At 43.4% G+C, this 27641-nt stretch overlaps 2 protein-coding genes and 1 long non-coding RNA gene across 6 annotated transcripts in view; 2 read left to right on the forward strand and 1 right to left on the reverse strand.

The window, feature by feature from the left end:
- Nucleotides 1-7013, reverse strand: part of HSPA12A (heat shock protein family A (Hsp70) member 12A) — a 167583-nt gene extending 160570 nt beyond the window's left edge. The window contains exon 1 of the mRNA XM_023240980.2: nt 6883-7013. Coding sequence (XP_023096748.1) covers nt 6883-6885 — 3 coding nt within the window. The 5' untranslated portion in view covers nt 6886-7013. The remainder of the gene's footprint in view (nt 1-6882) is intronic.
- The window catches only part of ENO4 (enolase 4), a 28244-nt gene continuing 7226 nt past the window's right edge, over nt 6624-27641 (forward strand). The window contains exons 1-10 of one of the 4 annotated variants that reach the window (XM_023240986.2): nt 6625-7048; nt 13920-14048; nt 14818-15008; nt 16904-17037; nt 18689-18858; nt 18948-19079; nt 20423-20476; nt 21682-21738; nt 23825-23989; nt 26817-26942. In XM_023240986.2, coding sequence (XP_023096754.2) covers nt 6884-7048; nt 13920-14048; nt 14818-15008; nt 16904-17037; nt 18689-18858; nt 18948-19079; nt 20423-20476; nt 21682-21738; nt 23825-23989; nt 26817-26942 — 1323 coding nt within the window. In that variant the 5' untranslated portion in view covers nt 6625-6883. Of the gene's footprint in view, nt 7049-13919; nt 14049-14817; nt 15009-16903; nt 17038-18688; nt 18859-18947; nt 19080-20422; nt 20477-21681; nt 21739-23821; nt 23990-26816; nt 26943-27641 lie in introns of all 4 variants that reach the window. The other 3 variants (XM_023240985.2, XM_023240987.2, XM_045040734.1) reach the window with 3 other exon arrangements.
- Nucleotides 7055-10618, forward strand: LOC109492715. Its single transcript, XR_002736940.1, has 2 exons — nt 7055-7421; nt 10505-10618. It is a non-coding gene; the product is annotated as an uncharacterized LOC109492715 (long non-coding RNA).

The following is a 27641-nucleotide window of genomic DNA, read 5'->3' on the forward strand; positions in this document are numbered from 1 at the left end:
AGAGCAAACACCACCAATGACCCTTCATTTTGCCAATAAGAAAATGTCAAGAATCAAGTCCTAAATTTTTGACAACTGAATTTTTTAAATCCCCCAAATAATATTTGACAACTTAACGTCACCATGAGATTCATGACCGGGCCAGTAGAAATCATCAGTTATAAAGGCATAGAGTGTTTTGATTTTGCTAATAAGAAATAGATAATTCCTCTTAAGCAGATTAACTTAAAGTACATTTTCAGGGAAGCTAAAATCCCCTTCAATCAAGTTCTTAAGTTTAATTACAAAAGTCAAACAATTTACTGGCTCTCACTCAAGCGCAATAACAAAATAGGCGGACACACGACTCTCAGAGGCTGGGAAACAGACCAGATCAATGTTTGCAGCAGTTACAGAGAAAACATTTTCAGACGTAACTAGATAAAACATCTAACTGGTCCTCTTAACTGGGATTTCTCCTCTCTTTCTTCTTTGCTGCCCCCTATGTGGGAAAGATGCTTAACATTTTCCTCATTCAAAGTAAATGCAATTATTATATTTATGTTGCTACTTTTATATTAAGAGAAGAAGTACAAATTAGAAAACCTGGCCTTTGTAGAATATTTTATATGTATTCATTTTGCTTTATTAGCCCCTTAATTATGTCACAGAAATACTCTTAAGTTGTCTCTATTTCTACAAAGTTAAAAAAGTATCTACTTTAAAATGGCAAAATAGCTTACTTGAAGAGTTTCTTTTGCCTCATTTTTCCTCTTTCTTTTTACTGTCTAAACTCACTGGATAATTGCCCTACTTCCAATTTAATTCTTCCTATATAGAAATTGTGTGTCTATATCCTGAAAAATACCAATTAAACTGCCAGCAATAACATCTCCAACAGTATCTTTTGGTCTTCGGTGTCAAAGCCCTCTGAACAAATGACCGGAAGGCTAAATCTAATACAGTCTTTGACAGGACGCCAGCTTTGAACACTCACATTGCAACCGTGGCTCCGGCTTTCTGCTTTATTTGGGGAACAAGAGAGAAATAACACATCAACTCTATAATTTTGCACAAATGGTAAAGGTTAAAACAAAAGTGATAGATTACCAGGAGGTCTGATTATCTCAAAATGTCATTAATATTGTTTTAAGAGGGGGGTTCCCCTTATCATTTAATTCAATTCCACCTGAATTCCTGTACAAAGTCAAATAAAGGTTTTCAGACAAATATAGTAAAACTGCTAAAAATGTTATTTTCCTTCTCCTTAATTTCTTTGGCAATAATGACATCATTTACTATGTATTGGGCATGGTGGGAAGAAGGCTCCGTGGATTTTCCAATTTAATCTCATAGCAATCCTATGATATTGAAAATATTAGTTGATGAGGAAATGGGCTCAGAGAGGTTAAGTATCTTGTACAAGGACACACAGCTGGGAACTGGAAGAACCGGACTCTGACCCGTGTGGTCTGGTTCCAAGGCCCAACACTTCTAGGCCTTCTTGGCTGTATCCACTATCAAATTTTCCCTGGGTGAAGCTTTACCCATTCTCTAACATGATCCCTGAAGAAATATTTTAGGGCAGAGGTTCTCAACCTTAGCTGCACATTAATATCCCATATAAAAAAAATTCCTCTGTGTGGGCCCCACCCCTGGAGATTCTAATTTAATAAGTCTGGGGTAGGGCCTAGGCATCAGTGTTTTTTAATACTACAGCAGGGAATAGATACCCCTCTTCTTCAAGGGGCTTAGATTCTAACAGTGTTCAGATGTTACCTGAATTTGGTAGAATCCCCACATGATTCTAACATGCAGCTCAGATTGAGAGCCAGTGATCAAGAGATTAACACCATTTTCCCAGACTCCTTTCTCCATGCCCTCAATGTGAGCAGCTCAACTGGCTTATCCAGAAAGGATGGCCAAGAGCCTAACAATCGCTGACATGAGACCGTGGAATCTAACTACCGAGAGTTCTAGATTTGAGAGGCAGCAGAGCGCAGCGGGAAATGCATGGGCACTGGGGTCAGCTGGTTCAAATTCCATCTCCACTATTTGCTTACTGTATCACCTTGGGCCAACCCCTTACCTCTTGTGGTTGTGTTGCAGAATTCAATGGGATGATGTAAGGAAAACCTCAGGCATATAAAAGTTCTCCATCAATGGTAGTTGCTGCCCGGGTTTTTGTTGCTATTACTAGCCCAGAGATAATGACTATTGCCAGGAGACATTGGTAGTGAAAAAAATCAAATTACAAAAACATTTTATTATTAGTCTAATCATTCCTACTTTTATTCCTTCGCATTTAATTTACAGCTATTTATATTGCAATTAGCTTGGCAACCCTCATTCCTGACTACTGGGCCAGGAGGGGTAACATTATCACTCCCATCTTTAGATGGGGGAAAAGGCAACATTTCCATCTATTCTCTCTCCAGTTTCTAGGATTCTAAAGATTAAAGACACCTGCAATCATGTTCATTAGTTCCCTATGAAAAATGATATTCAACACAGATGGCAAATGCAGGCAAGAATTAACAGGCACTTGATAGCAACCCCAAAATAACACCTAAATAATCACTTCTGAACATGAAAGTCATGGCAAACAAGTTCCAATTTATAGAAAGGTGTTAGAAAGGATTAGGGGGAAATGAACAAATATGTTTTTCTTTATCCTCATTCATTTAGGAAATGTCTGACATAGCTTAGAAATTCTTTTTCAAATGCAGACTGAAGCATGATTAATCTCCTCCATGAAGGGTCTTCATTTAGGAGATAGGACTAGACTGGTATGCCCTGATATTTTATCTCGAATCAAAGCTACAAGATAGGAGACGTCTAAGATGAAGAGACCTCATTCAATGGCTCTCAGTCAAGGTCCCCGAGAAGCCCCCATACTATAGGCAAAGAGCTCACAATTCCAAATATGCACCAGACACATGCCCGACCTGGAGAGCAGCTTGCCTATAAATGTATTCTTTGTCACATGTATGGAGGTTATGTGAATGAAACACATATGCTCCAGACATACTATTGAATTCATAGTCACTGTATATAACCACTGTTACATGGGGGGGGGGGGGTAGTTTCTTCCATTTGTTTGGTTGTTAAAAAGGAGTCTTCATACTCAAAAAGTTTAGGCAACACTGATCTAGACCAGCCACTCATTTTATTGATGAGGTCTAGATCTTGGGGACAGCTGGGACTCCAATCTGTCTTCTAATTCCCAAATGTCCCTTGTCCCCTACCACACCCATCCACTGCGGGCACCCCATCTGTGGGATGTCAATAGTCATGGCGGTGTCCTCTCTCTAAAGGAAGAGGGTATAGTCCTACCCTCTGTCCCTGGATATCTTCCAGAATTTTCCTTATCTCCTGAGTCTTTCCTTTCCCTTTCCTTCCCTTCTTTTCCTCCTTTCAACTCCCCTGTTTTTACCCTTAGAGTTAGCTGCACTCAATGCCTTTCAAGCTCTGATGTTCTCTGAGTGCCCTTGGACATTTAGTCTCAATATGAAATGGAAATATAGTTACCAAGGTACTAAAACAAGGAATGTGATAAGTATGTATACAATATGCATACATGTGAATGTAGTTTACAGCTAAAACCCCAGTACTTCTAACATCTATAAAAAATCAGAAAATTGGAATATTCATGAATAGTCATTTTATTTACTCTGGATCTGTCAACACTAATAGAATGTTAATAAACGCCTAGCATACCAACTTTTCAAAATGCTTTCACGTCTCTTAATGCAGTTTATTGTCCTGATGGCTCAGCAGGATGTAAGTGCTAGGATCAAGGCCCACGAGAACTTAAGTGCCGTGAAGGGAAGAAATGTTACCTATTTTGTTCACTGCTGTTTTCCTAGTGTCTAGTCTCTGCCACATGGTAGGCATTCAATAAATATTTATTGATTGAGTGAATGACAGAAGTTAACAGGGATGGTAGTTTTGGCTATTTATTTAGCCTACATGTAGTTTTATTTTTAAGAGGATGGCAAGATTCTATAAAGGAACAACTGACTCCCTAATATCTTTTCAGTCTTTCATTCTCCTTTAATTTCAGTCTTTAATTTGACTTAATGTTATTCCTTCAAATATCTTAATGTAATTTTTCAAAGTTATACAAGTAGTACATTCATTTTAGAAAAATCAGATACTACTAATAAAGAAAATTAACATTTCCAATGATCCCATTACCCAAAGACAATACACTTAATATGCCAATGTATATTCTTTCAGAATTTATCCTTACGCATAAGCACACACGCACATCTGACACATTCCAAAAACTCTCTGTCTTAAACTCCATGATTTATATTGTTTTCTTTTTTCCCTAAGCTTTTTTTTTTTTTTTCTTTTTTGGCTCACTGCCTCTTAGAGCACCTTATCCTCCTCCTATGTCCTAAATCTATTTCTTCCCCAATATTTAGGTCCTTGCTTCTATAGGATTTTTCCCTTTTCCCTCCAGAAGATTCATCTATCCTTATTTCAACTTTAAGTGCCATGTGGATGGGTGATCTTCATATCGTCAGTCTTCCCTTCTCTCTGAGATACCAATGCTCCACAAGCCCCACACATCTAAAACCAGACGCACCCTATTCCTTCCATCAAAACCACATCACTCACTCATCCACCCCATTTCTATCAACCGTAACAGAACTCTAGGAGCCATCCTCAAAGGCATAATCTTTGGTCCCCCAATCCCACATCCAGTCACTCACCATGATTCCCATCCTTCTTCCTATTAACTCTGTCATCCACCTCTTGCCAGTGCTATCAGTGGGCTTTAGGCCCCCACATCTGCATCATTTTCTACCTGTGTCTCCTGCTTTCTGTACAACTAACACCAAGCTTACCCATTGCTGCCAGCTAACTTCCTAAAACACCATTTCTATCCTGCCCATGCTACTTTTCTATCCTGATGTCTCTTTATTACTGAAAACAATCCTTTGCTCTAGCCAGCCTAGTGTATTCATTATTCACTCAACTCCAAAACATTTTAAGTATTTATTAGGCATTTATTATATGTAAAATCCACTCATTCACTCAACACCTATTTACTGAGCAAAGATCTGTAAAGTAATGTACTGGGGACACCATGGTGAACAAGACAGACCAAGTCTCTGTCCTCATGGAATCTAGAGGCTGGTGGGTTACAGAGGGGAGATTCCAAAAGATGGTGGTCCCAGCCCAGGGCACTTCAACCTTCCATTTAAGTGTCAAATGAGTCAAGACATCCCGGAAGGCTGAGCTTTGTGGCCCAGACTTCAAGTGGGAAAGGAGTTCAGAAGGGAGGGCTGAGCGAGGAGAGCTGATGTGGAGCACCACATCTCTGCAGATGTGGGAGTCAGCTGGGCATTGAAGGATGGGTGTCCCAGAGAAAGGGGTGCCTTCTATCCATGGGGATAGGAGGAGAGGCGCACGGGAGGGATGGAAACACCAGCAGCAAGAGCACGGGCTTATTTCGTATAAAGGTTCATTCAACACCTATTCAGCAGAGCACACGTTCTGTCTCTGCAGGCCCGGGCTCTGAGGGGCATGTGAAGAGTACTCATACCGGGCTCCTACCATGAGGGGATTTCCATCTAGCAAGGAGGATAAGGCAGGCCCATGATGATGTCACATCCCAGCAAGTGAGATGTTCCATCAGAGATTTGGAGACAACACTGAGGGAGCTCAGAAGGAGGTACATGTCTGGGTTTCTGAATCAGTTTTATAGAATCACATATTTTTATACATCTACCTGCCTCTATTGAAAATATCTTATTTTAAAGTGTTTTCTCACTCACTTTCTCATTTTATCCTAAGGGACTTGTGAAGCAGGCAGAATAGACCGGATTGTTTTCCAGAAAAGCCAAATACAACAGACATGTTTTAAGCGATCTACTTAAGTCAGGAACACTTATAGGTTAAGAGTAGAACAAGAACACCTGCCCGTGTCGGCCCACTCCCACCTAAGTACCTAGAGCAGAAGGCACAAGAAGTTCTATAATTGCACTGACACCCGGCAGGTGTAAGGAAGCCAAGTAGGCAGTTGGATTTAAAAGGGCAGGACTGAGGCAGCCTCTGAAGGTACTGGAGAAGGTATATGACCCAGTGCCAGTCTTACAGTCCCACTTTTCCTTCTCAAGTTTTGCCTGTATCATTCCCCACCCCTAGGCCTGTCCAAGCCATAACCATTCGGGGTTTACCCCGATGTTTTTCGGCCCACACTGGTTTTCCCTTCCAGTGATTTCACCCCACTCATTTCCCAGCGGAGGGGCAGGAGGGCAGGGGGTGGGATCGCGTATCCGGTTCTCTCCTGCGCACCAGTGTGCCCGGCCAGCACGCTGCTGGCCTTGGGACAGGCGGCTAAATACGGGCGAATGAATGAATTCCTGGCACCTCCATGGGCCAGCGAGGATATATCCGTCCCCAGGAGTGGGCTGTGGGCTGGCAAGGTGTGCCCGCGCCACCCGGAGGAGCTCACCCACCGCGAGGGACGAGGGAGTGTGCGGGGGCGGGGGGGGGGGGGGGGGGGAGGTAAGCAAGAAGGCCCGGGTCCCAGAGCGCGCCACCCGAGGCTCCGGTCCCCCGCTGGAGGCCGGGACTAACGCTCCCACGCTTCCGCAGAAATCGTGAACTCTTTCCCCATCAGGAAAAGTGTCGGGGAAAGTGGTGGGAAACGCCGCCGCCACTGCGCGAGCGTCAGGAGTGGAGGAGCCCTAGCCCCAGGCCCAATCCCTCAAGAAGAGGAGGGAGGAGCACGGGAGGAGCCATGCGCACCTAAGACCGCGGCAAGAACCCGGGCGAGAAGCCACGCGAGATCTGGGGTCGGGAAATCTCATTGCGTTGCCTAGCGACGGACAGGACGCTCGCGGGCCCCCAGGCTAACCCCCGCTGTAGCCTCAAATCTCCTACCATGGGGGAAGAAGGCGGCGGCCGCAGCTGTGGGACCACTAGGGAGCTGCAGAAGCTGAAGCAGCAGGCGATGGAGTACTACCGGGAGAACGACGTCCCGCGCAGGCTGGAAGAGCTGCTCAACTCCACCTTCTACCTCCAGCCTGCCGACGTCTACGGGCACCTGGTAGGGACCTGGGACTAACACCCTCTTCCCTCCAGCCCCTCTCCCCCCGCCCCGCGCTGCGGCAACGCCGTGCGCCTGCGCCGCAGAGTCGCGCACGCGCGCCGCCGCCGCAGGCTTGAGGACCGTGGTCGTGCGGGGAGGCGACCCCGAAGGAAGAAGCGGTGCGGAAACCTGGGCAGGAGGAATCTCGAGAAAGTGGTGGTCAGGAAGCAGTTAGAGGAAAGTGCGGTGTAGGCGCATTCGTGGCTAAGGCGACAGCTCGGGCCCGGCAGGCTTCTGAGCCGCCCTGCGCGGTTGCCAGTTCTCTTTAAACACAGACCTTAACAGCGCGTAGCTCAGCTTGCAGCCTGCAGCGGCCTCCGTTTGACCACGGGTGAGCTCCCTGGCGTTTGCCACAGTGTGGCCTCAGCCTACCCGATGGCCTCATGCCCAGCCCGCTCATTACTGCCGAGTCGCACTCTGATTTCAAGCGTATGTACCTTGCAGGGTGCCCTCTTCCTGGATGCCCGACCCCATCTGACCAGCTCCTACCCAAACTCCCAATTCACATCAGTCTTGCCCGCTTCACCTGGACTGATTGTCCTTGAGGGTTCCTAAATCATTTCCTGTCCGTAATGAGGCCCTCCGTAGGCTTTTGAGCTCCATGGAACGCAGGGGCCTTTTCCTACCACCTCCCTAGTCCCTATGCCCAGCACAAGATCAGGCATGTACCTTAGGCTTAAGCAATGAGCAGTTGAAACAAGCGTTTGCTCACTTCTAGATCCGTTAAGTACTAGCCACCTACCTTCTGGAAGGCAGTGTGGTTGGAACTGATAGGAGTTTGCACTAAGGCGAGGCAATATGACAGCAGAGTATGTAAATGCAATAAAGAAGCACAGTGTGTTTACAGGGTTCAAAACAACATCTTGTTGAGGCAGTTGGTATGGAGGATGTTCCATGAATGTTTGTTTTACTCAATCGTGGCCTACAAGTGAAAGCTGTATGTTGGGGGAGGGCAGTGCTGAGCGCTTTGCGCTATGTGATTTGTTGCTTAATCTTTAGGACCACTAGGAGGTAAAAATTGTGATTTCGTTTTACAAATGAGGAAACTGTGGCCCAGTGAATTTAGATGATTTTCCCAAGGGACACAGTGAGTGACAGTGACGAATCAGACCAGGTTTGTGTCCGTAGTACCTCGCGATTCCATGGAAATAGTGGACACTCAAGCACTAACGTGACACAAATGAACGAATGCGACTCTGAATTCCATTCTCTTCCCACTGTCTCTTGCTAGAGGAATTCTTGGAAGTTAACTAGTGTAACTTCTTCATTTCACAAAGACACCAAGCTCTTGTCTCACAGCTCCTTGGTGCAAAAGATAAGACTGTTCCTCCCAGTCTACTAGGCAGCCAGGACTTCAGTTTGTATGGCTCTCTGGGAGCTTATACCTTGGTTATGGATAAAAGTCACTGATACATAAAATAACTGGAGTACTAGATAAGGTGATACATGATTGTGTGCTAGACTGAGGGACACATCACTGCATGCCTATCAAAGGAATTCAGGGTTAGGGAAGGTCCCTGTAGGCTGTAGCATCTGAGAAAATTTGGGCTTGGACTTTGAAGCAAGTTTGAGAATTGGACTGGCAAAAAGATAATGTTTTTTTTGCTGCTGCCCTGGTTTTGGCCATCCTTATTTTCATCTAGTCTCTCCCTCTACTGAGTTCAACCCTAATCGTGCTGCCAAAGCAACGCTCCTTTTAAAAATATATATATATATTTTTTTTTTAATTTTTAAGTAATCTCTACACCCAACGTGGGGCTCAAACTCACAACCCCAAGATCAAGAGTCGCACACTTCACCAACTGAGCCAGCCAGGTGCCCCCAGAGCAGCATTCCTAATCTTAAATCTGACCAACAGTCTCTTGCTCAGGAACCCCCTGTAGCTCCTTACTATTCCCTGAAGCCTAAAGTTCCTCACTTCCCTCCCCTTGGCTTATCCTATTCCCTCTACCTGAAGTATCTTCCCTTGACTTCTTCTCGTCTGCCAGTAGAAATACGACATATTCCCCAATGTTCAGCTCCAATGCCATTTCTTCTCTGCTTCTGTTATATACTAGAGGAATTGAAGCAATGAGAAAGATGCTTGTGGGTAATAGCAATACAATACTATTTAGTCCCTCACCATAGAACTCATGATTGAAAGAGTTTGTGATTCATCTGATCTGATTGCAGATCTGATTTAATTCTTAGCCCTGCCACTTAGTAGAACTATCATATTGATGTTCCCCAATGAACCATACCACCAGTGTGACTGGTCTTATGTAAATCTCTCCCACACTGACTTGGGACTTGGCCATGTGACTTGCTTTGGTTAATAACACCTCACCAAGCATGATGCAGACAAAGACATGGTTAGTGCTGCCATTTTGAGACTGTACTACTGGAACACTCCCTCTTGGAGTAGTTATCCAGGAAGTCCAATTACCCTGCTGGAGAGATAGATCAGGTAGATAGGCTCACAGATGTAACATCTCCAGGATATCCTGTAAGAAAGACATGCCCGGCCAGCCCCTAGGATGTTCCAAGCATCCTGGTTGAGACCCTAGACACATGAATTGAATCATCTTGGATGCTCTGGACCCAGTCAAGCTTCCAGATGACTGAGTCTGAATAGGAGACTCCAGGCAAGATCAGCCAAAAGAATTACCCAGTTGAGCCCAGGCCAGATTTGTAGAGTCATGGGTGAATAAATGGCTTTAGCCACTAAGTTTTGGAGTAGTCTGTTACTTAGCAGTAAATAATTAAAACATTGGTCGTTTTACCCGGTGTAATTTATTTCTCTGGAATTCAGTTTGCTCATCTGTGGAATGGAGATGATAGGATTCCCCTTACAGAGTTGTTTTGAGAATTTAATGACAATGTATACAAAGTTTCCAGGGGTGTATCTGACATGTATTTGTTTATACAAGATTTAACTTGTGGATTCCTAAATCTGCCAGGCACTGTGGTGTGACACAGTGATAAGGCACAATCACTCCCTCAAGGCACATATTAAACACTTAAGAATGTTAGTTCCTTTTCCCTCCTAACATAACATTATACGTTGTGGATGCTCCTTGCTAGTTGCATCAAATTCACTACAGTACACAATGGATAAGCTAAATATTTTTGTCTCCTGATTCTGTCTCAATTCATTTAGGCACCTACTTTGTAACATCCAAACCACAGTCCTTAAAGTATAGGGATGGCTTGAAAATTGACTTTCGCTTTAGCAGTGCTGGGGCCCCACCTGCGAGCTGGCACGTCGCTGATGGGTATTAGATGACCTGTCATGTAGGTTGAGGTCATTGGATTTCAAACAGAAAGTTGAGAGGCCTGGTCTGCGGTGAATGCAGATAAAGAACCCAATACAATCTGATGATAAAGAGGTTGAGGAGAGTGTACCTTCACCTTTCCTTCTTCCTTCTCTCCCAGCTCCTGCTCCTCTGTGTAGAAACACCATCTTGTATCTTTTTACTCAGGCGTTTTGAGTGGCTTTCGGCCTCAGCTTCATTCTCTTCCGCCTCTTTCTTGGATCACTTCCAAATGGCTTCTGCTTTTCCACGTCAATGAAACTGCTATTACTAGGGTTCTGACAACCCTCTTTGAACACGTGAACTGGTGGCGAAATACAGCCTCTGCAGAAGGCTTCACCACTAAAATATCAGATGCCTTGCTGAGAGGAATAAAAACTGGCCCGCAGAAGTTTTCCTGTTTGCATCACAGCATTCTAGAGACCAACTGACTTTGGTATCTTGGACAGAAGGATAGGTGAGGGCCTGCTAAAGAGTGACATGGGGTCTTTAAGAAACGTATGTGAAAAAATTCCAAAGTGTGTCATGTTTGACTAACAGTCTGCTTCCCAAAAGGAGCCTCTTTGGAGAAACTAAGTAATAATTTTCAAACAACTATCCTCCTCCGTTGCGTAGCTGGAATCATCTAATTAAAACAAATCTCTTGGGGCGCCTGGGTGGTGTAGTCGGTTAAGCGTCCGACTTCAGCCAGGTCACGATCTCGCGGTCCGGGAGTTCAAGCTCCGCGTCAGGCTCTGGGCTGATGGCTCAGAGCCTGGAGCCTGTTTCCGATTCTGTGTCTCCCTCTCTCTCTGCCCCTCCCCCGTTCATGCTCTGTCTCTCTCTGTCCCAAAAATAAATAAATGTTGAAAAAAAAAATTTAAAACAAATCTCTTTATTTCAGTGTGAATTAATTTGGCTAAGACTCCAATCCTGAGTTAGTTTTTGTTTATTTTTCTCCTCCCTTAAATTCATATGTATGTCCATATTTCACTCTGAGGCACCATCACCAAACCAGAAATGGAAGCCAACATGGCAGGTAGAAGATTATCCGCGTCTGGAATGGCCAAAGTTAGTGGGGGCCTCATATTCCTGACATAAAAATAGGGAGCATATCACCACATTCCTCGGGCTTAGTTTTTTTCCCAAAATGCTATGCATTTGAAAGTAGACTTTGTGCCCTTCTCCCTTCCCCCATCAATAGCAGTTGACGTGGATTCTGGAATCAGCCTGCCTAGATGTGAATCTCAGCTCAGACAGTTATTTTGAACTCGTGGGGAAAACATTTAATCTCTTTCTACTCAGCTTCCCCATGTATAGAGTGGAGATAGCAAAAATAGTACTGATCCCATAGGGTTGTTATTAGGCACAAATAATTTGGGTAAAGCAGTTAAAACAGTGGCCAAAGCAATGATATATTCTTTTTTTAAAAAAACAACCAAACCTATAAATGTATGTTGTAAATGCTTTTAAAAGTTTTACATTTTGTTAGATACTGTTCTTTGAAATGGGGAAGTTTATTTGATTTCTAAAATTATATTGTGGGTTTATGTCATTTAAAACTGACTTTTAAGTATAAGAATAAAAGACTTGTTTTCCTTTTTTAAAAGTTAAAATGATGTTTCATTTTGATTGCAAATAAATTCATGCTTTATTAAAAAAAAAAAGAAGAAATAAATGTATGTGAGTTTCTGCTGAGAGTTCAAAAGAGAACAGCAATCCCTATCAAAATAACACCAGCGTTCTTCACAGAGCTAGAATAAATAATCCTGAAATTTGTATGGAACCAGAAAAGACCCCAAATAGCCAAAGGACTCCTGGAAAAGAAAACCAAAGCTGGAGGCATCACAATTCCGGACTTCAGGATGTATTACAAAGCTGTAATCATCAAGACAGTATGGTACTGGCACAAAAACAGACACATAGATCAATGGAACAGAATAGAAAACCCAGAAATGGACCCACAAACATATGGCCGACTAATCTTTGACAAAGCAGGAAAGAATATCCAATGAAATAAAGATAGTCTCTTCAGCAAATGGTGTTGGGAAAACTGGACAGTGACATGCAGAAGAATGAACCTGGACCACTTTCTAATACCATACACAACAGTAAACTCAAAATGGATGAAAGACCTAAACAAAACAGGAAGCCATCAGAATCCTAGAGGAGAAAACAGGCAACAACCTCTTTGACCTTGGCCACAGCAACTTCTTACTTGACATGTCTCTAGAGCCAAGGGAAACAAAAACAAAAATGAACTCTTGAGACCTCATCAAGATAAAAAGCTTCTGCTCAGGGAAGGAAATTAGCAGCAAAACTAAAAGGCAACTGACAGAATGGGAGAAGGTATTTGCAAATGACAGATAAAGGATTTGTATTCAAAATCTATAAAGAACTTATCAAAAACACACACACCCCCAAAAACAAATAATCCAGTGAAGAAATGGGCAAAAGACATGAATAGACACTTGTCCAAAGAAGACATCCAGATGGCTAACAAACACATGAAAAAATTCTCAACACCACTGATCATCAGGGCAATACAAATCAAAACCACAATGAGATGCTACCTCACCCCTGTCAGAATAGCTAAAATTAACAACTCAGGCAACAACAGATATTGGCAAGGATGCAGAGAAAGAGGAACCCTTTTGCAAACCGGTGCAGCTACTCTGGAAAACAGTATGGAGTTTCCTCAAAAAATTAAAAATAGAATTACCTATGACCCAGCAATTGCAGTACTAGGTATATATCCAAAGGATATAGGCGTGCTGTTTTGAAGGGGTACGTGCACCCTAATGTTTATAGCAGCATTATTGACAATAGCCAAAGTACGGAAAGAGCCCAGATGTCTATTGACTAATGAATGGATAAAGAAGTTGTGGTACACAATAGAATATTATGCAGCAATCAAAAGAATGAAATCTTGCCATTTGCAACAACATGGATGGAACTAGAGGGTATTGTGCTAAGGGAAGTCAGTCAGTCAGAGATAGACAAATATCACATGACTTCACTCATATGTGGAATTCAAGATACAAAACAGATGAACTTAGGGGAAGGGAAGTAAAAATAATGTAAAAACAGAGAGGGAGACGAACCACAAGAGACACTTAAATACAGAGAACACACTGAGGGTTGCTGTAGGGGTTGTGGGTGGGGGATGGGCTAAATGGGCAAGGGGCATTAAGGAAGACACCTGTTGGTATCATCACTGGGTGTTGTATGTAAGTGATAAATCACTAAATTCTATTCCTGAAATCATTATTACACTACATATCAACTTTGGATGTAAATTTAAAAATTAATAAATAAATAGATAAGTAAATATTTTTAAAAGAGAACAAATCACTCCATGTACCAAAGACTGGGCATCAGGCTAATCCAGATTTCAGCTCACGAGGCCGGGGCAGTTCCCACAGAGCTGCTAGCCTGATCCCCGCAGGAGGAGGACACTGAGGGAGAAGTTTAGTAGAAACTAGAGTAAATGCGAATGACCTTTTAAAGACAAATTAGTTATGGTGTTGTCATCTTTGTTTTTTTGTGTGTCAAAGGCAAACTGTTTCTCTAAACTCGCAAAGCCTCCCACCATATGCAAAGTAGTGGGGAGAAACGTATTGGATGGACTGGGGCTTCCAACCCTACAAGTGGAAATATTCTGCACCATTCAAAACTTCCCCAAGGTACGAAGCAGCTTAAATGTATTCTTCACTGTGTCCTGACGCCACTGTATTTATTAGCATTTATTGTCTAAATTGTAGAAAATTAATGTTTTGAAGTTCAGCGTTTGTGAAATATACACGCACAATTTGTAGGTAGTTATGTACATAAAGCATGAACCATGCAGTCAAACATAATGGCTTTATTATGTTTAAGTGTCATATTGGTACAGACATGACCTGCTAGCCTGAAGATGATCCAAGATGGAGACGTGGGGCAAAAATAGTTTTAAAACTCTGACATTATTAAGGTGATAAGTTCTGTAAATCTACAGGGATGTTTATTCATAATGTTTTTATATGGATTTACATAGATTCATAAATATGTAGGCCAAACTACATAAAGACAAATTCATTTTAGTAATTTTAATAATTCATTTGAATTGCTACATATTTGTTAGAAATAATTTTACTACAGTCTCTGGGAGGAAAATAATTATGATTAAAATCTGTATCCTTTTAGTTATTTCCTGGACAGGTAGTGATAAAAATGAAGTTCAATGTAAGGTTTTTATAAGCGTACATTAACCAGGTAATAATTTTAAATGCTCCTTGAAGTTGGGTTCCACACTGTTTCAACAGTTATAAAAATATCTCAAAGAAAATTATATATTCTCGTTTTCCCTTTGAAACTGGTGATAAAATATCATGCACATTAAAAGCTGGATACGTTCAATTTCTTCCTTTCTGCAAAAGGTAGGGAAAACGTAGAACACACTTATATCATTTTCAGAACATATGTTCAGTGGTGATCTCAACGCACTTTGAAGTCCATGAGAACGCTTTACCCGAGCAGGCTGAGGCCGAGGAAGTGGAAAGGTCTGAGGCCGTCAGCACTGCTGTGCAGTGGGTCAACAAAACCATCACAGAGGAGCTTCGGGGCATAGCCCCCTCCAACCAGGCCGAGGTGGACCAGGTGCTCAGGTAAATCTTCCACTTGCAAATGGAAGCATCCAGTACAAATGTATCTCTTTTCTTTTTCTTTCACCCGCCAATAATATGGGTCTGTTGTATCTAGAGGGTACAGTCAGCAAGTTGACTAAGAAGCATATGCTAAAGCAGCAAAATGCGGCATAAAATACCATTTTTCTTCTGAAAACCTTGTTTTTAAAGTTTTCCTGTGGGAGGCCACGTAAGGCCTTTCAGTCTCTTTCCACGCAAAGGATTCAGGATAAGTTTCAGTAGAACGTTTCTCAGGAAAAGCACGAAGAATCCAGATGATGTCCTGTCCATCCCCCTATCTCATACGCCATCTTTGAGTGTCTCCTACCCTTTCACGTAGTCACACTGGGTGATGCTTCTAGTCTGCCCCTCAGCCACAGACAAGTCCTCCATGCTTGTCCATAGGTGGACTCTAACATGTGAAAACCAAGGAAGGGGCTGCTGGGGCTGTGTAAGTATTGTCCAACACCCAACTGAGGAAGGGTTAGCGTTACTCTTCCTTTTGGGGAGGTCCGGTGCCACAAGCCTCTTGGCCCAACAAAGGTCAACCGGATTCTGTCTCTCTCTATACTTCACCGCTTGCTTACTTATACGTAATATCACGTTTTAGTTTGCTTAGAGTTGGATCATAACCTTTGTAAAAAAAATTTTTTTTAATGGTTTTTTGGTTTTTTGTTTGTTTTTTTTCCCTCATCTGCTGTGATCATATTCTTCATTTTCTTTCCCAGTGTAGTTTTTCTCATGCCTTCTCTTCTATTCCATTTCTTTTCTCCTGGAATTTTTCTCCCCCAAACCTCCCATCTGGACTGGTTCCTCTCTATCTGCTAACAGAGATGCCGTAGGACATCCCTTTATCTTCCCCCTACTTTCTCAATCCAGTATCTTCTTTCTCGACTTGTGGGATGGAAAGTTTTGGAGTTCGTACGTGTGCGGAAATGCCAGCACTTTGCCCTGATGGCTGACAGTTTACCTGAGTATAGATCCCATTTAAAAGCAGTTTCTCTCAGCACTTTGAAGGCTCTGTCCCACCAACACCTGGATCATCAATAAGTGGAATGTAATTCTAATTCCCATGTCTTTGTTCTTTGTTGGCTTTTTTCTTTTCCTATGGAAGCTTTGAGCCTCTTCTTACTCTGGGGAAGCTGAACTTTTATAGAGGTGAACCTAAAGGGGCCTTCCCCAAGTTTTTTTTTTTTTTGAACTGTTCACCTTAAGTTCTCCTCCCCACCAAAAAAAGGAAATGAAGTCCTGCCCATTATGCTATATATTCCACTGTCTATTCTTGACTCAATTTTCTTTTGTTGGTCATTTACTCAAAAAGAAAATCCAGTAGCCCTTAATCAAATTAGATCTTCAATTTTTACCTTAAATATACAAATGACTGGGCTCATATAATTTAATGTTTATTTATTTTTTGAGAGAGTGAGAGATAGAGTGCAAGTGGGGGAGGGGCAGAGAGAGAGGCAGACGCAGAATCTGAAGCAGGCTCCAGGCTCCGAGCTGTCAGCACAGAGCCCGATGCGGGGCTCGAACCCACCAACAGTGAGATCGTGACCCGAGCCGAAGCTGGACTCTCAACCGACTGAGCCACCCAGGCGCCCCTCAAATAATTTTTAAAACGAACACATACAACCTGCAAACATTTATTTCCAAACATTTATGTATTTCCTTCCAAAAGTAATCTCAGCTCCTCCACACAGTTTTGTTACAACACTATCGTTTGGGGCCCTTGGAGAGTGAAGCTGTGATCTGCTTTTAAGTGGCTAAAAAGCAGAGCTAATTATTGACACAGATTGAATGGAGGTCAAGTCAGCACTAAAACACGGCCCAAATTACGAGTGGTCTTCATTGTAAAGCCATGTTTTCTTGCCATTAAGGACATTCTTTGAAAGTAAAGTACAAGAAGAGAAGGAGAGAAGACAGCTGGAAAAGGGCCTGGAAGACCAAACAATAGCCATCCCTTCACCTCCACCTCCTCCACCCCCAGCAAGAAAAAAAGGACAAAGGCAAGGTCGGTGACTCCTGTTACAGAACCTTCCATAACCACTATGTGAGGAAGAAAGGCTGATGTTTGGACTGCCTTTCCGATCAGAGTCTGCTGCAGACCTAGGCCGGGCTCCCCACCAGGTACCATCCATCCTGCATGTGACTTCCTTGCTTGAAGCTATGATGTCGAGGATCTTAGGCGGTTTTACCCCACCCCACCCTCTGTTTTCTTTGTCAGGAAAAAATACTTCTTCCCCAGAGGTGAGCACTTACCAAAGGAAGCGTACCGGAGGGTGGCGATGCCGGATGGGGAAGAGGAAAGTGGTGTGGGGGACCTTCAACTGCCCCGCAAAATATCCATTAGCTCATCAAAAAAGCCACTCCATATTTTAAAGATTAGCAATATCCTTTGATACGGATAACCAACATTTTCTCTGTCCTGTTAATAACATATAAAGAAAAATTGGGGGGGGGGGGGTAAACCTTGCTCTTTTAAGGCAAATAATCAAAGTTATCATGGCCCTTTGTTCCATGCTTTCCAACATATTGTGAACTTCAGCCCCTCCAGTGCTGCTGGTATTGTAAACAGAGTTTTATGTCTTTCCAACATGCTCCTTGAGGACATGAATCATGTCTCATTCAACTGAGCACCACCAGCGCGTAGCATGAGGCAAACGCACAAACACCCAATAAATGTGGGTTTCCTTGAAGAAGAAAGCACCAGAACCAGGAGGGGATCAAAGAGAACATGGAGACATGGTTTCTTATTTCCTAGATTCAGATGCTGAGGCCCAGAGAGGGAAGGAGAGTCGCCCAAGGCAAACAATCCTATGAAACCAATCTCTTGGGACAGGGAGATAGCCACTGCTGAATTATAGGTAGAGATCAGCACTGGGTGTTTATTTGGCGGTTGCTGTTGACTGACAGAACGTGGAACGTAAGAGAAGTAGGAGGGGACGGGAATTTGCTAAAGATTTACTATGTACTCTGCGCTTACATAGCTTTTTCCACTTATCTTACCTACCCGAGCCAGACCAGCAGCTGGGGGAAGGGCAGAAAGGGCCCTAGCGATTTACAACGGACGGCGTAGCACCTGATCAGGCTGGCTCGCTGGGAACAAATGAGAGTAAAAGATGGGTGAGGGTGAGGGTCAATGGCTGGGTTTGGATGCCACTTCTAAAACAATGAGGTGTCTGTTTGGGATTGGCCAGAAAGGTAACCAGTTAGATACATGTGCATGGAGAGACATTCAACAAAAAGCTGGGTACCAAGGAGCTATGGCAGGTGTAGAAAACAAAGGACTTGGAATCCAAAGACTGTCCAGATCCTCTTTATTCACGTTCTATTAGATATTGGGCCAATCTTTTAACCTAAGCCCTAGTTTACTTATATGTGAATGTGGGCTAACAGTATCTACCCCATAAAATTGTTGAAGGAGTTAATATTGAATGTCTTAACATTTCTTAAGAGTGGCAAAATCCAGGGCTAAGGATTACTTGAACATCACACAAAAACTTCTTGGGGGTTGGGGTGGAGAGCATTTTCTGTCTAGCCTCAGTTTTCCCCCTTTCTTTATACTGGGCCTTCACATCTATAAGTAAAGCATTAAAAATAGATAGTTTTATCATAGTCAAACTTCCTAGAAAGGAATCTTTTATCACTCTTTTTCCTTCTAGGGAGGACAGATACTCTTACAGAGAAGCCTATCTTGCCTCCAGAACCTGTTGAACCTGTCCTCAGTGGCAGCATGGCCATTGGGGCAGTGTCACTAGCTGTGGCCAAAACCAGTGCCATGCTGGACAATAACCCCCTCTACTTAAATATTGCATTGCTGAAGCACCCTCAGGTTAGTATCTATTATGTGCCAAGGACCCACGAGTATCTCCATAACAATGAACCATGTTTCTTGTTTCTCCTTGTTCTTCCCTATTTCAGGAGCAGCCGACAAAGCTAACTATACCTTTGCTAATGGTATCTCTGGTCAGCTGTGGGAAGTCATCGCCCGGGAAGTTGAATTTAATGAAAGAAGTGATTTGTATACCCCATCCTGGATTAACAGCTAAACAAGTACCTCATAGTATATCATACTGCTTTTTCTAAAAAAATATACTCCACCATCGATGAGTCTTTAGTGAGGGTCCCTAAGGTTTATGACACTGAAGGAGAGAGAATTAATTATAAAATGAGAAAAAAAAAATACTTTAGGAAATCAGGGACTTGGGAAGAAAGCAAGATGTCAAAAAAAAGGCGGGGGGGTGGCACATTTAGGCCACCTTCAATTTCTGGTTCCTTTCAGCACTGACATGTGCCAGTGACTCCCCAAGAAGCCCCGGGTGAGTAACCTGGCAGGCCTTGATAGTGCTAGAAGGTTGTTATTTGGGGGAGTTGAGGCATCTTTATTTACTGGCCGATGCACTGTGGCAGCAGCGAGAGGAAGCTGGCATTTTCCTAGCAGCCAATTCTGTTCAGTAAGAGCTCCGGGGCCGAGCAGACTGCTTGGCACAAAAGAGAGGTTCGGTGCATGTTTACAGAATGAACGAATCCTAAGTTGCATCTTTCTACTTAGTCGTGTGCTAGCGTCTGTCTTGTTCTGCCGTGGTCTGAATGAGCCAATACGCCTCTCTAAATCTTCGTGAAATATTCTACCAGTTAGGCACTGGGAGGAACAAATGTTCATGTTCTATAGCAGATGTTTTCAGAAAAAACATGCAGGATGTTTCATCCCCTCTGGTAATACATTGAGTGATATTTTTTTATCCAAGCTAGTGAAAATCATTAAAAAAAAATCTCAAGATAATTTCTTCATGATAAAGAATTCTTTTTTTATGAGAATAACCATTATCTCCCAATGTATTGATTGTGGAACACTAGGAATCCGTCGCTGGCTCACCACCCATCAGATCATGTTCAGATGCTGGCATCAGAATCTTCCCTGCAGTTAATATCTGTTGTGCTATTGGGTACCAGAGCAGTTGGCATGCCATTCTGTATTTGTCTTCGTATGCAGATCCCACAGTCATTAGACTGTGTCGACTTTTTAAGTGACAGTGGCTTTATACTAATTCAAACACTATCATGCAGAATCCCTGAAGACCTGTGACATGTACTGTAAAAAGGTTGGTCAAGAGACTGAAAGAGAATGAGGTCCACTTGATCGAACCTGTCAATTCTGAACAATGGAGAAAGGATTGTGAGAAGAGTCTCGCTCATTTTCAACCAAATAAAAATTGAGGGCTGAAGATTCACATTTAATCTTCTGATTTGACAGACCCTATCCAATCTACTAACCAGGATACATTGTCAGGGGCCCTACAAATATTCAGTTAGAAAGAGGCAGCGTGTGGTGTAAGTTTTTATATTTAAAATTCCTAGACTGCAGTTGTGGAAGATCATGATTGTTCTACTTACAGGGTGTGGAGATGCTTCTGGAAATTCAGAAACATATTAACAAAACAATTGAAATGGTATGTGAAGAGGATCTATGGTATGGAATTGCTAACAATATATACAAATTATAGTTCATTACAGTTCATTAACTCAGTATTGTTGTTATTGATGTGTGAAATGTATTAATTTGCTGTGGGTTTCCCACAGGAGGCAAACTTCTACATTCCCTCACTGGCTGCGGATCCAGTTTCTAATGGCCTTCAACAATCTCATCAGCTGGCTTTATGCTAAGATCACCCCTTAGGATTTGCAAAGAAAGGATTTGGCCCCTAGGATGTGCGAGGCAGTTTAGTGTAATGGTTAAGGCACAGACTCTTGTGTCTGCTTGGGATCCTGGTGTTGGGCAAACAGGAGCCTTTGGCCAGGCAGCCCTTGAGAGGGAAGCCACAGAAGCCAGACGATGACAGGCAACCATATATATGAGCCACTGGTCGTGCCTGTGTTTGTCTTGTTCACCAGTGTATGTCTCCTGCCACGCACATCACTTTGCTTCCTGAGTGTGGTATTTTTAGCAGGGGATAGAAAGTTCAGCTGACTCCATCGTGAAGAAAAGAAGTAGGATATCTGTATTTACATATACTTGGGTGTGAACCATACTGATTCTTGACAAACATACCCCAGGTTACAGAGCCTGTGAATGCTGGGTATTAAAAAGCATCCTTTAAAGGCCGAATCCTGGATCTAGAACACTGTCAACACCCTACATTGTGGGTATTGAAAGTCACCAATTATCTTTGGAAAGTATCTTTTAATCTCAGATGACATTACACATACCAGATTCATCAGATTTAATGACCTTTGGCTATTTCCAAAAGTCAAGTCCACCCTGCAGGACAAAGGGTTTGTACCTTAACAACATTCAAACCAATCTAAAAGCAAATCCCACAGTGGTGTTTCTCCTTAAGGGCAAGGAGGGGACTTCGTATGAGAGAATAATAACTTATTTACCTGAGTAGAAATACACGGATATGTTATCCACATACCCCATCTATAATGATTGGAGGTACAACGTAAAGATGAACAAAAGGGAACATGCACTTGAATTCGAAAAAACTGTTTGGAGGTTATCAAAATAGGGAGGGCTGGTAAGGTCCCTGTGTGTGTGTGTGTGTGTGTGTGTGCGCGCGCACATGTGATTCACAGTGCGACAGGGCCCAGAACAGTGGACGGGCCACAGGACCTAATAATTGCAAGTGACTTATCTTCATCTTCTGTCCCACAGCCGCCTCCTCCAAAAACAGAGACAAAAAAAGGGCATAATGGAAACAAAAGAAGTCAAGTAAGTTCATGTATTTCCTTACCACACTTCAGTATGACACAGTTCGTTTATATCCTCTCTGCCCGTGTTCCTCTCCCAGTCACTGAGCTCCAAGACCAGGGCTGACACAAATGCAAACAACACAGTGCTCCTCCTCCAAGAGCGAGAAACCGGCAGAGCCCAGGGCTGGGAGATCTTTCCATCCTCCCTCTCTGGCCACAGGCTGTGGGCCAGCAGTTGTCTGTCCAGCTGACATCTCAGAGGGCACGGAGAATCATTTATAAGTAACAGGATTATATTTGGAACCTGATAGGTGAAATGCTGGGGAAGGGGAATTTCTGCTAAGTAGCCAAAAAGCATGTGGGAAAGGTTTTCGATCTTCGTCTTACCCCTATCAAGTGAGAGAGAAACAAAAGGCACAAAAAGAGAGCCATCTCTTTCATCGCGTCCCGCAAAGTCACCAAAGCACCATATCCAGAACCATTACGGGAGCTCAGATTTTGTCAGCGGTGTCAGTTCTTGTCAAGACTGGCCAGGATGGCTGCAAGAGCCTCGGGAAACCGTCTGACCTTGATCAGTCAATGACTCTGGTGATTGTGGGTGCTCTGACAGACACATCTGTTCCATGCCTAACCTTTCGACCATAGAGTTAGAATAACCAATAAGAACCCCGGAGATAATGCAAATGGTCCTAGTTGCTCACCCGAATGGAAAATTAAAGATGGAAAATTAAATCCCTCCTCAAAATTGGGAGAGAGAAGAGAAATGTATGAAAAAATACACCAGAAAGTAAAGTACTTGACAGTTGCATCTGTTGGGATGAACACAACACTCTGAAGTTGGACCTTGTAAGAGCGCTTAGGCGATGATGAACAAGCCACCCGCTAGCAATGCTGTTTCCCTCGTGCCAGCAGGTTGTCCTCTGTGTCCAGAGAAGCTCAGACCAAGATCAGTCCTCCTGTGATCAGCTTTGCTACTTTTTATTTCTGTTAGAAAAAGCTTAATTGGTCGATTCTGGAGAGGCAGCCGTACTAGTGGAGGCATGAACTCTGGAGCTAAACTTCCTGGATTAAAATCTGTTCCAAGTTACTTAGCTCTCTATAAAATGGGATAATAATAGTTCTTGCTTCATAGGTTAACGTAAGGAGTAAATGTATTTATGTAAAGCATTTAGAATGGTAGCTGGCATTTAATAAGTGATAAATAAACTCTAAATAAGTCATACTTTTGTAGAAGACTCCAACAAAACTCCTCAGTTGATACACAGAAATTTCCCCAACTATTCCTTTGCCAAACAAAAGGCTCCTCTCACTGACATTAAAAATGTTGGATGGTTCTTATAATTGACTAGTATTATCATCAGAGAAATGGGATAGTTACACCTAGGTTCATGCACACACTTGGGTTTGCTCTTGAGTTTGGCATGCACACACACACACACACACACCCTTCAGAATTACTGATTCTGCTTCAACTATGTTATAATTGGATAGTGGCAATTTATGATGAGGCATATCAGGGCTGACCTTGCAATAGAAATTCATGGCTTTCCCTGGGCTGCTCCGGGTCCCAAACATTCTTCCATCCTCAGCAACGCATTTTGGCAGAGTTCTTCACTCCTTTTTCTCATAAAACATTTCCTGAAGGAGGGTTCCAGCCTTAATACTTACATTCTTCCAAAGGAAGACAGAACACAGGAAAGAGCGTGTTTGGAAGTAGATGGAGAAGGACAGAGTTAAGGACAGGCTGGACAGACGTTTACAGAGACCAGGTGGAAATTTACTACCTTGGTGGTTGCAGCTCAGGTCAGCCCATGTACAGTGAAAGAGCTGATATAAGAGATTACACAGGCAGACCAAAGAGACTAGTGTATTCCTGGGTCAAACTTGAAACCTTGGGCTAAGGAAATTATTCCAGATACTTTGGGCAATCGTACGCTGGAAGGTCATGCAGAGATGAGAGGAACCTGGATGTGCCGTTAGTGGAGACACAGAGACACATCTAGAGGGCTGTATCTGGTTATAAACAATGCCTAGTTTATAACCAGGAAGCTCCCAGAATCTTACTGCGCTCAATTTACATGCATCATTTGGTTTGGTTACAGCAGCCCATCACCGGCAAGATGTCCCATCTTGGCTGTTTAACCATTAATTACGACACCATAGAGCAGCCGCTGCTCCTCATCGAAGGCATCTGTGCAAACCTGGGGCTGGACCTGGGAACCAATCTGCATCTAGCCATCAACTGTGCTGCACACGAGCTGATAGATTATGTAAGTTTCTGCTCCAGAACACTTACTTTTTGTTGGGTCCCCGTATTTTTAAATTAGAACTCAAAACGAGTGTTTCTGAACATTTTCCGAACAGATTCTGTTGTTTTTACTAATATCGTGTGAGGGGACAAACATAAATGCCAACCTGAGAAAGCCAAGTTAGCTAATGACCAGAAAATACCATAACCATATAATTATAAAAGTTTTTTAATGTTTATTTATTTTTGAGAGAGAGAGAGACAGAGAAAGAGACAGAGAGTGAGCGGGGGAGGGGCAGAGGGAGAGACACACACAGAATCCCAAGCAGGCTCCAGGCTCTGAGCTGTCAGCACAGAGCCTGACACGGGGCTCGAACTCATGAACCATGAGATCATGACCTGAGCCAAAACTGACCGAGCCACCTAGGCGCCCCTATGATCTTTAAAAATTAACAGAAAATGGCAAAATAATTACATATAGAAATCCTGTAACAAAAATTACTAACATGGTTGCTTACATTGCAATTATGAGAGCTGTTGAAAAATAATTTAACAAGCTGGCATGTCCTGCTGAGTTCACTCATTTCATTGGTAAGTGCTGAATTTGTCAAGCATGAAAAGTGAACCCATTGTTTAACTGTGACTTGGTAAGCCCTTCTGGACAAGTGGTTCTCAGAATTTCTGCTGTGACTCACTTTATTTTGTTTATTTATTTTGAAAGAGAGCAGGAGTGGAAGGGAGGAGGAGAGAGAAGGAGAGAGAGAGAGAATCCCAAGCCGACTCCACACTGTCAGTGCAGAGCCCGATATGGGGCTTGAACTCCTGAACCATGAGATCATGAACCTGAGCCAAAACCAAGAGTTGGACACTTAATTGACTGAGCCACCCAGGTGCCCCTGTGACTCACTTTTTAAATATAAAAATATTTGCAAGTTATTGACATTTATGGAGAATGTATTTTTATCCAATTAAGCCCATCACAGTGTTACCCACAGCCTGGGTTAGGACAGAGCTTTAGTGACGAAGCTTCACCCAGAGACCACACCACAAGCAGGCAGTTATTTTAAAAAGAACAGAAAACAGGTTCACTTTTAAAAAGCTGTAGTCCTCGCTTTCTCGGGGTTAACACGCCTGCAGTTAATGTTAAAACTTGGGAAACTAACATGTTAGGAATGCTGTTAAAAGTTGCCAGTCTGATACACGTACACATACTTCTGTTCTTCAAATACACAAATGCTGAGTCTGTGTTTTACAAAACGCCCAGCATGTTCACATACACATGTGGTGATTTGGTAATTAATGTCAAATTCAGGGGAAATGACCAGAGAGAATTCTGCTTGAACTTGCAATTCTTGAAACTTCAAAGGAAAACTTGAACAGCATATGAGAACCCTAAGTTTCAGCTGACTTCTAAGTCCTTTTTAGTTTTCTAAAGATGCTAAGTGCATGAAGGAACGTTTAATATAATTTCCTATTCTCCACATAATGATTGGTTCCTAGGCATACTATTACAAAAAATAATTGCATGTTTTCATCAGCAATGTATACCAAGAACTATGAATATACTGACTAGTGCTAGCTAGAATGGGGATTTTTTGCTTATATTCAGTAAAATGTATTAGCTTGATAGCAGATAATTCTTACAATGTTAGTTCAAAGTCATTAGCTTTTCTGGGGCCTCTGGGTGGCCCAGTCAGTTGAGTGCCCGACTCTTGGTTTTGTCTCATGGTTCATGGGTTCAAGCCCCTTGTTGGGCTCTGTGCTGACAGTGTGGAGCCTGTTTGGGATTTTTCTCTCTCTCCCTCTCTCCCTGCCCCTCCCCAACTCACATGCGTGTGCATGCATGCTCTTGTACTCTCTCTCTTTCAAAATAAATGAAAATAAACTTTTTAAAAAGTCCTTAACTTTACTGACAAGATAGGATTTTTAATGCTTTGCAGTAAAGAAGTAAAAGTTCTTGCTGCTTTTTAATCTGAAAAAAAGAATAAAATCCTTGCAGTTAGGGATTTCTAATTCCAGTGGAATCCCTGCCATTAGCAGCAGTAACAAGAGGGCGTTAGCAAACCAAAATGTCATTCTGTTCCATTCTGCCTCCTCCCCAGTACCTAGATACACCCCAGGTGCCGTCCCCCCAGGTGCCGTCCCTCCACACAGACCTGGAAGTCAGTGCGATGTTTTGCAGAGAGATTACTCTAGATCCTTAAGCCCTGTTTCCTCGATGACTCAGGGGCTTTCCGGACTTCAAATGAGTGGGGTTGAACTGGAACTCTACTTTCAAGACCGTACGGTTCCTGCCGGAACTTGCCGCTACCTGAAAAGGAGATGCCTTCACACGGGTCACTTGACATTTCATAGTGGCTGTTAGTATCTCAGAATCACTCTGCTTTCAAATGTTAGGCTATCCACAGTAGAGGAAACAAGCTAGTCGTTTACTGTGAGTGGAAAGACAGCGGGTTCTGGTGAGTGGGGCCCCCGTGCAGTGCTGTCCCGTTTTACAAATTTATGTCCTCGCCCATCTGTGCGAGCAGCCAGGCAGCGAGCGCCACGTCACAAACCTAAGCAAGAAATGACTCCTCTCCTTCTGTGTACTTGGTCTTTTGCGCGCCAGGCTTCATCTGAAGTCAGTGGTTAGACCCCCGCAGGGCACGAAGGGGAACAGTGACTCGATTTCCCCAGGCTAATATTTAACAGACATTCAGGGTGCATAGGTTGCTAATGGGCGTACAGCCTGAAAAGAACGTTCACACCCTTTTATGTGCGATGAGTAAATGCGAATGGGAATCCCACCTTTCACACTGGAGGGATTCGCCGTTTATCCCGCGCTTTGTTATTGTCCGAACACTTCTCAGAGCAGAGGCAAGTACGAAGTGATGACGGGAACGTACAAAAACGCAGCCGAGATGGTGGACCTGTACGGGGATCTGATCAGCCGGTTCCCTTCAATCATCGCCTTGATCGATCCTTTCAGGAAGGAGGTAACGGGATCCGCCTCGAATTTTATACCCACACAGAGCAAACTCATTCTTTTGGATCGGTCATTCGCAATACTGCAGTCTGGGCGGGGGGCTGAGTTGTTTCAGCATATAGGAGGAAAGGCAGGCACCGAGCAAACGCATAGCAGAAACACAGTTACACAGGAGTGTTCCTCTCCGCAGCAGGAAACAAGCTAGCCCCGAGCACTTCAGGGTACCGTGTATTTACGAGCAACCTAAGCCAGGCCGGGCGAGCCGCTGTGCCAGCCGCTGCTTCAGCAAGGTCATCACACGCCCTTGTGAAGTGCTCCCGGCAACAGGACGCGGGCTAGGTCAACCGCTCGTAACCGAGATCCACTCGCCACACAATGCACGAAAGTCACAAAGCTGTACTTTTTTTTCTTTTTAAATATTTGAGAGAGAGCACGAGCGAGCGAGCGAGCCAGCGTGAGCGGCAAAGGGCCAGAAAGAGAGGGAGAGACAGGATCCCAAGCAGGCTCCACACTGTCAGCATAGAGCTTGACACGGGGCTCGATCTCACGAACCGTGAGATCATGACCTGAGTCGAAATCGAGTCGGATGCTCAGCCGACTGAGCCACCCAGGCGCCCCACGAAGCCGTATTTTTCATAAGGTTTCAGATAGTGAGGTTTGGGGATCCGTGCCAGCAACTGCACCTGACAAGTGTGGTCCATGTAGCACA

This window comes from Felis catus, chromosome D2 (assembly GCF_018350175.1).
Source record: "Felis catus isolate Fca126 chromosome D2, F.catus_Fca126_mat1.0, whole genome shotgun sequence".
Taxonomy (NCBI): domain Eukaryota; kingdom Metazoa; phylum Chordata; class Mammalia; order Carnivora; family Felidae; genus Felis; species Felis catus.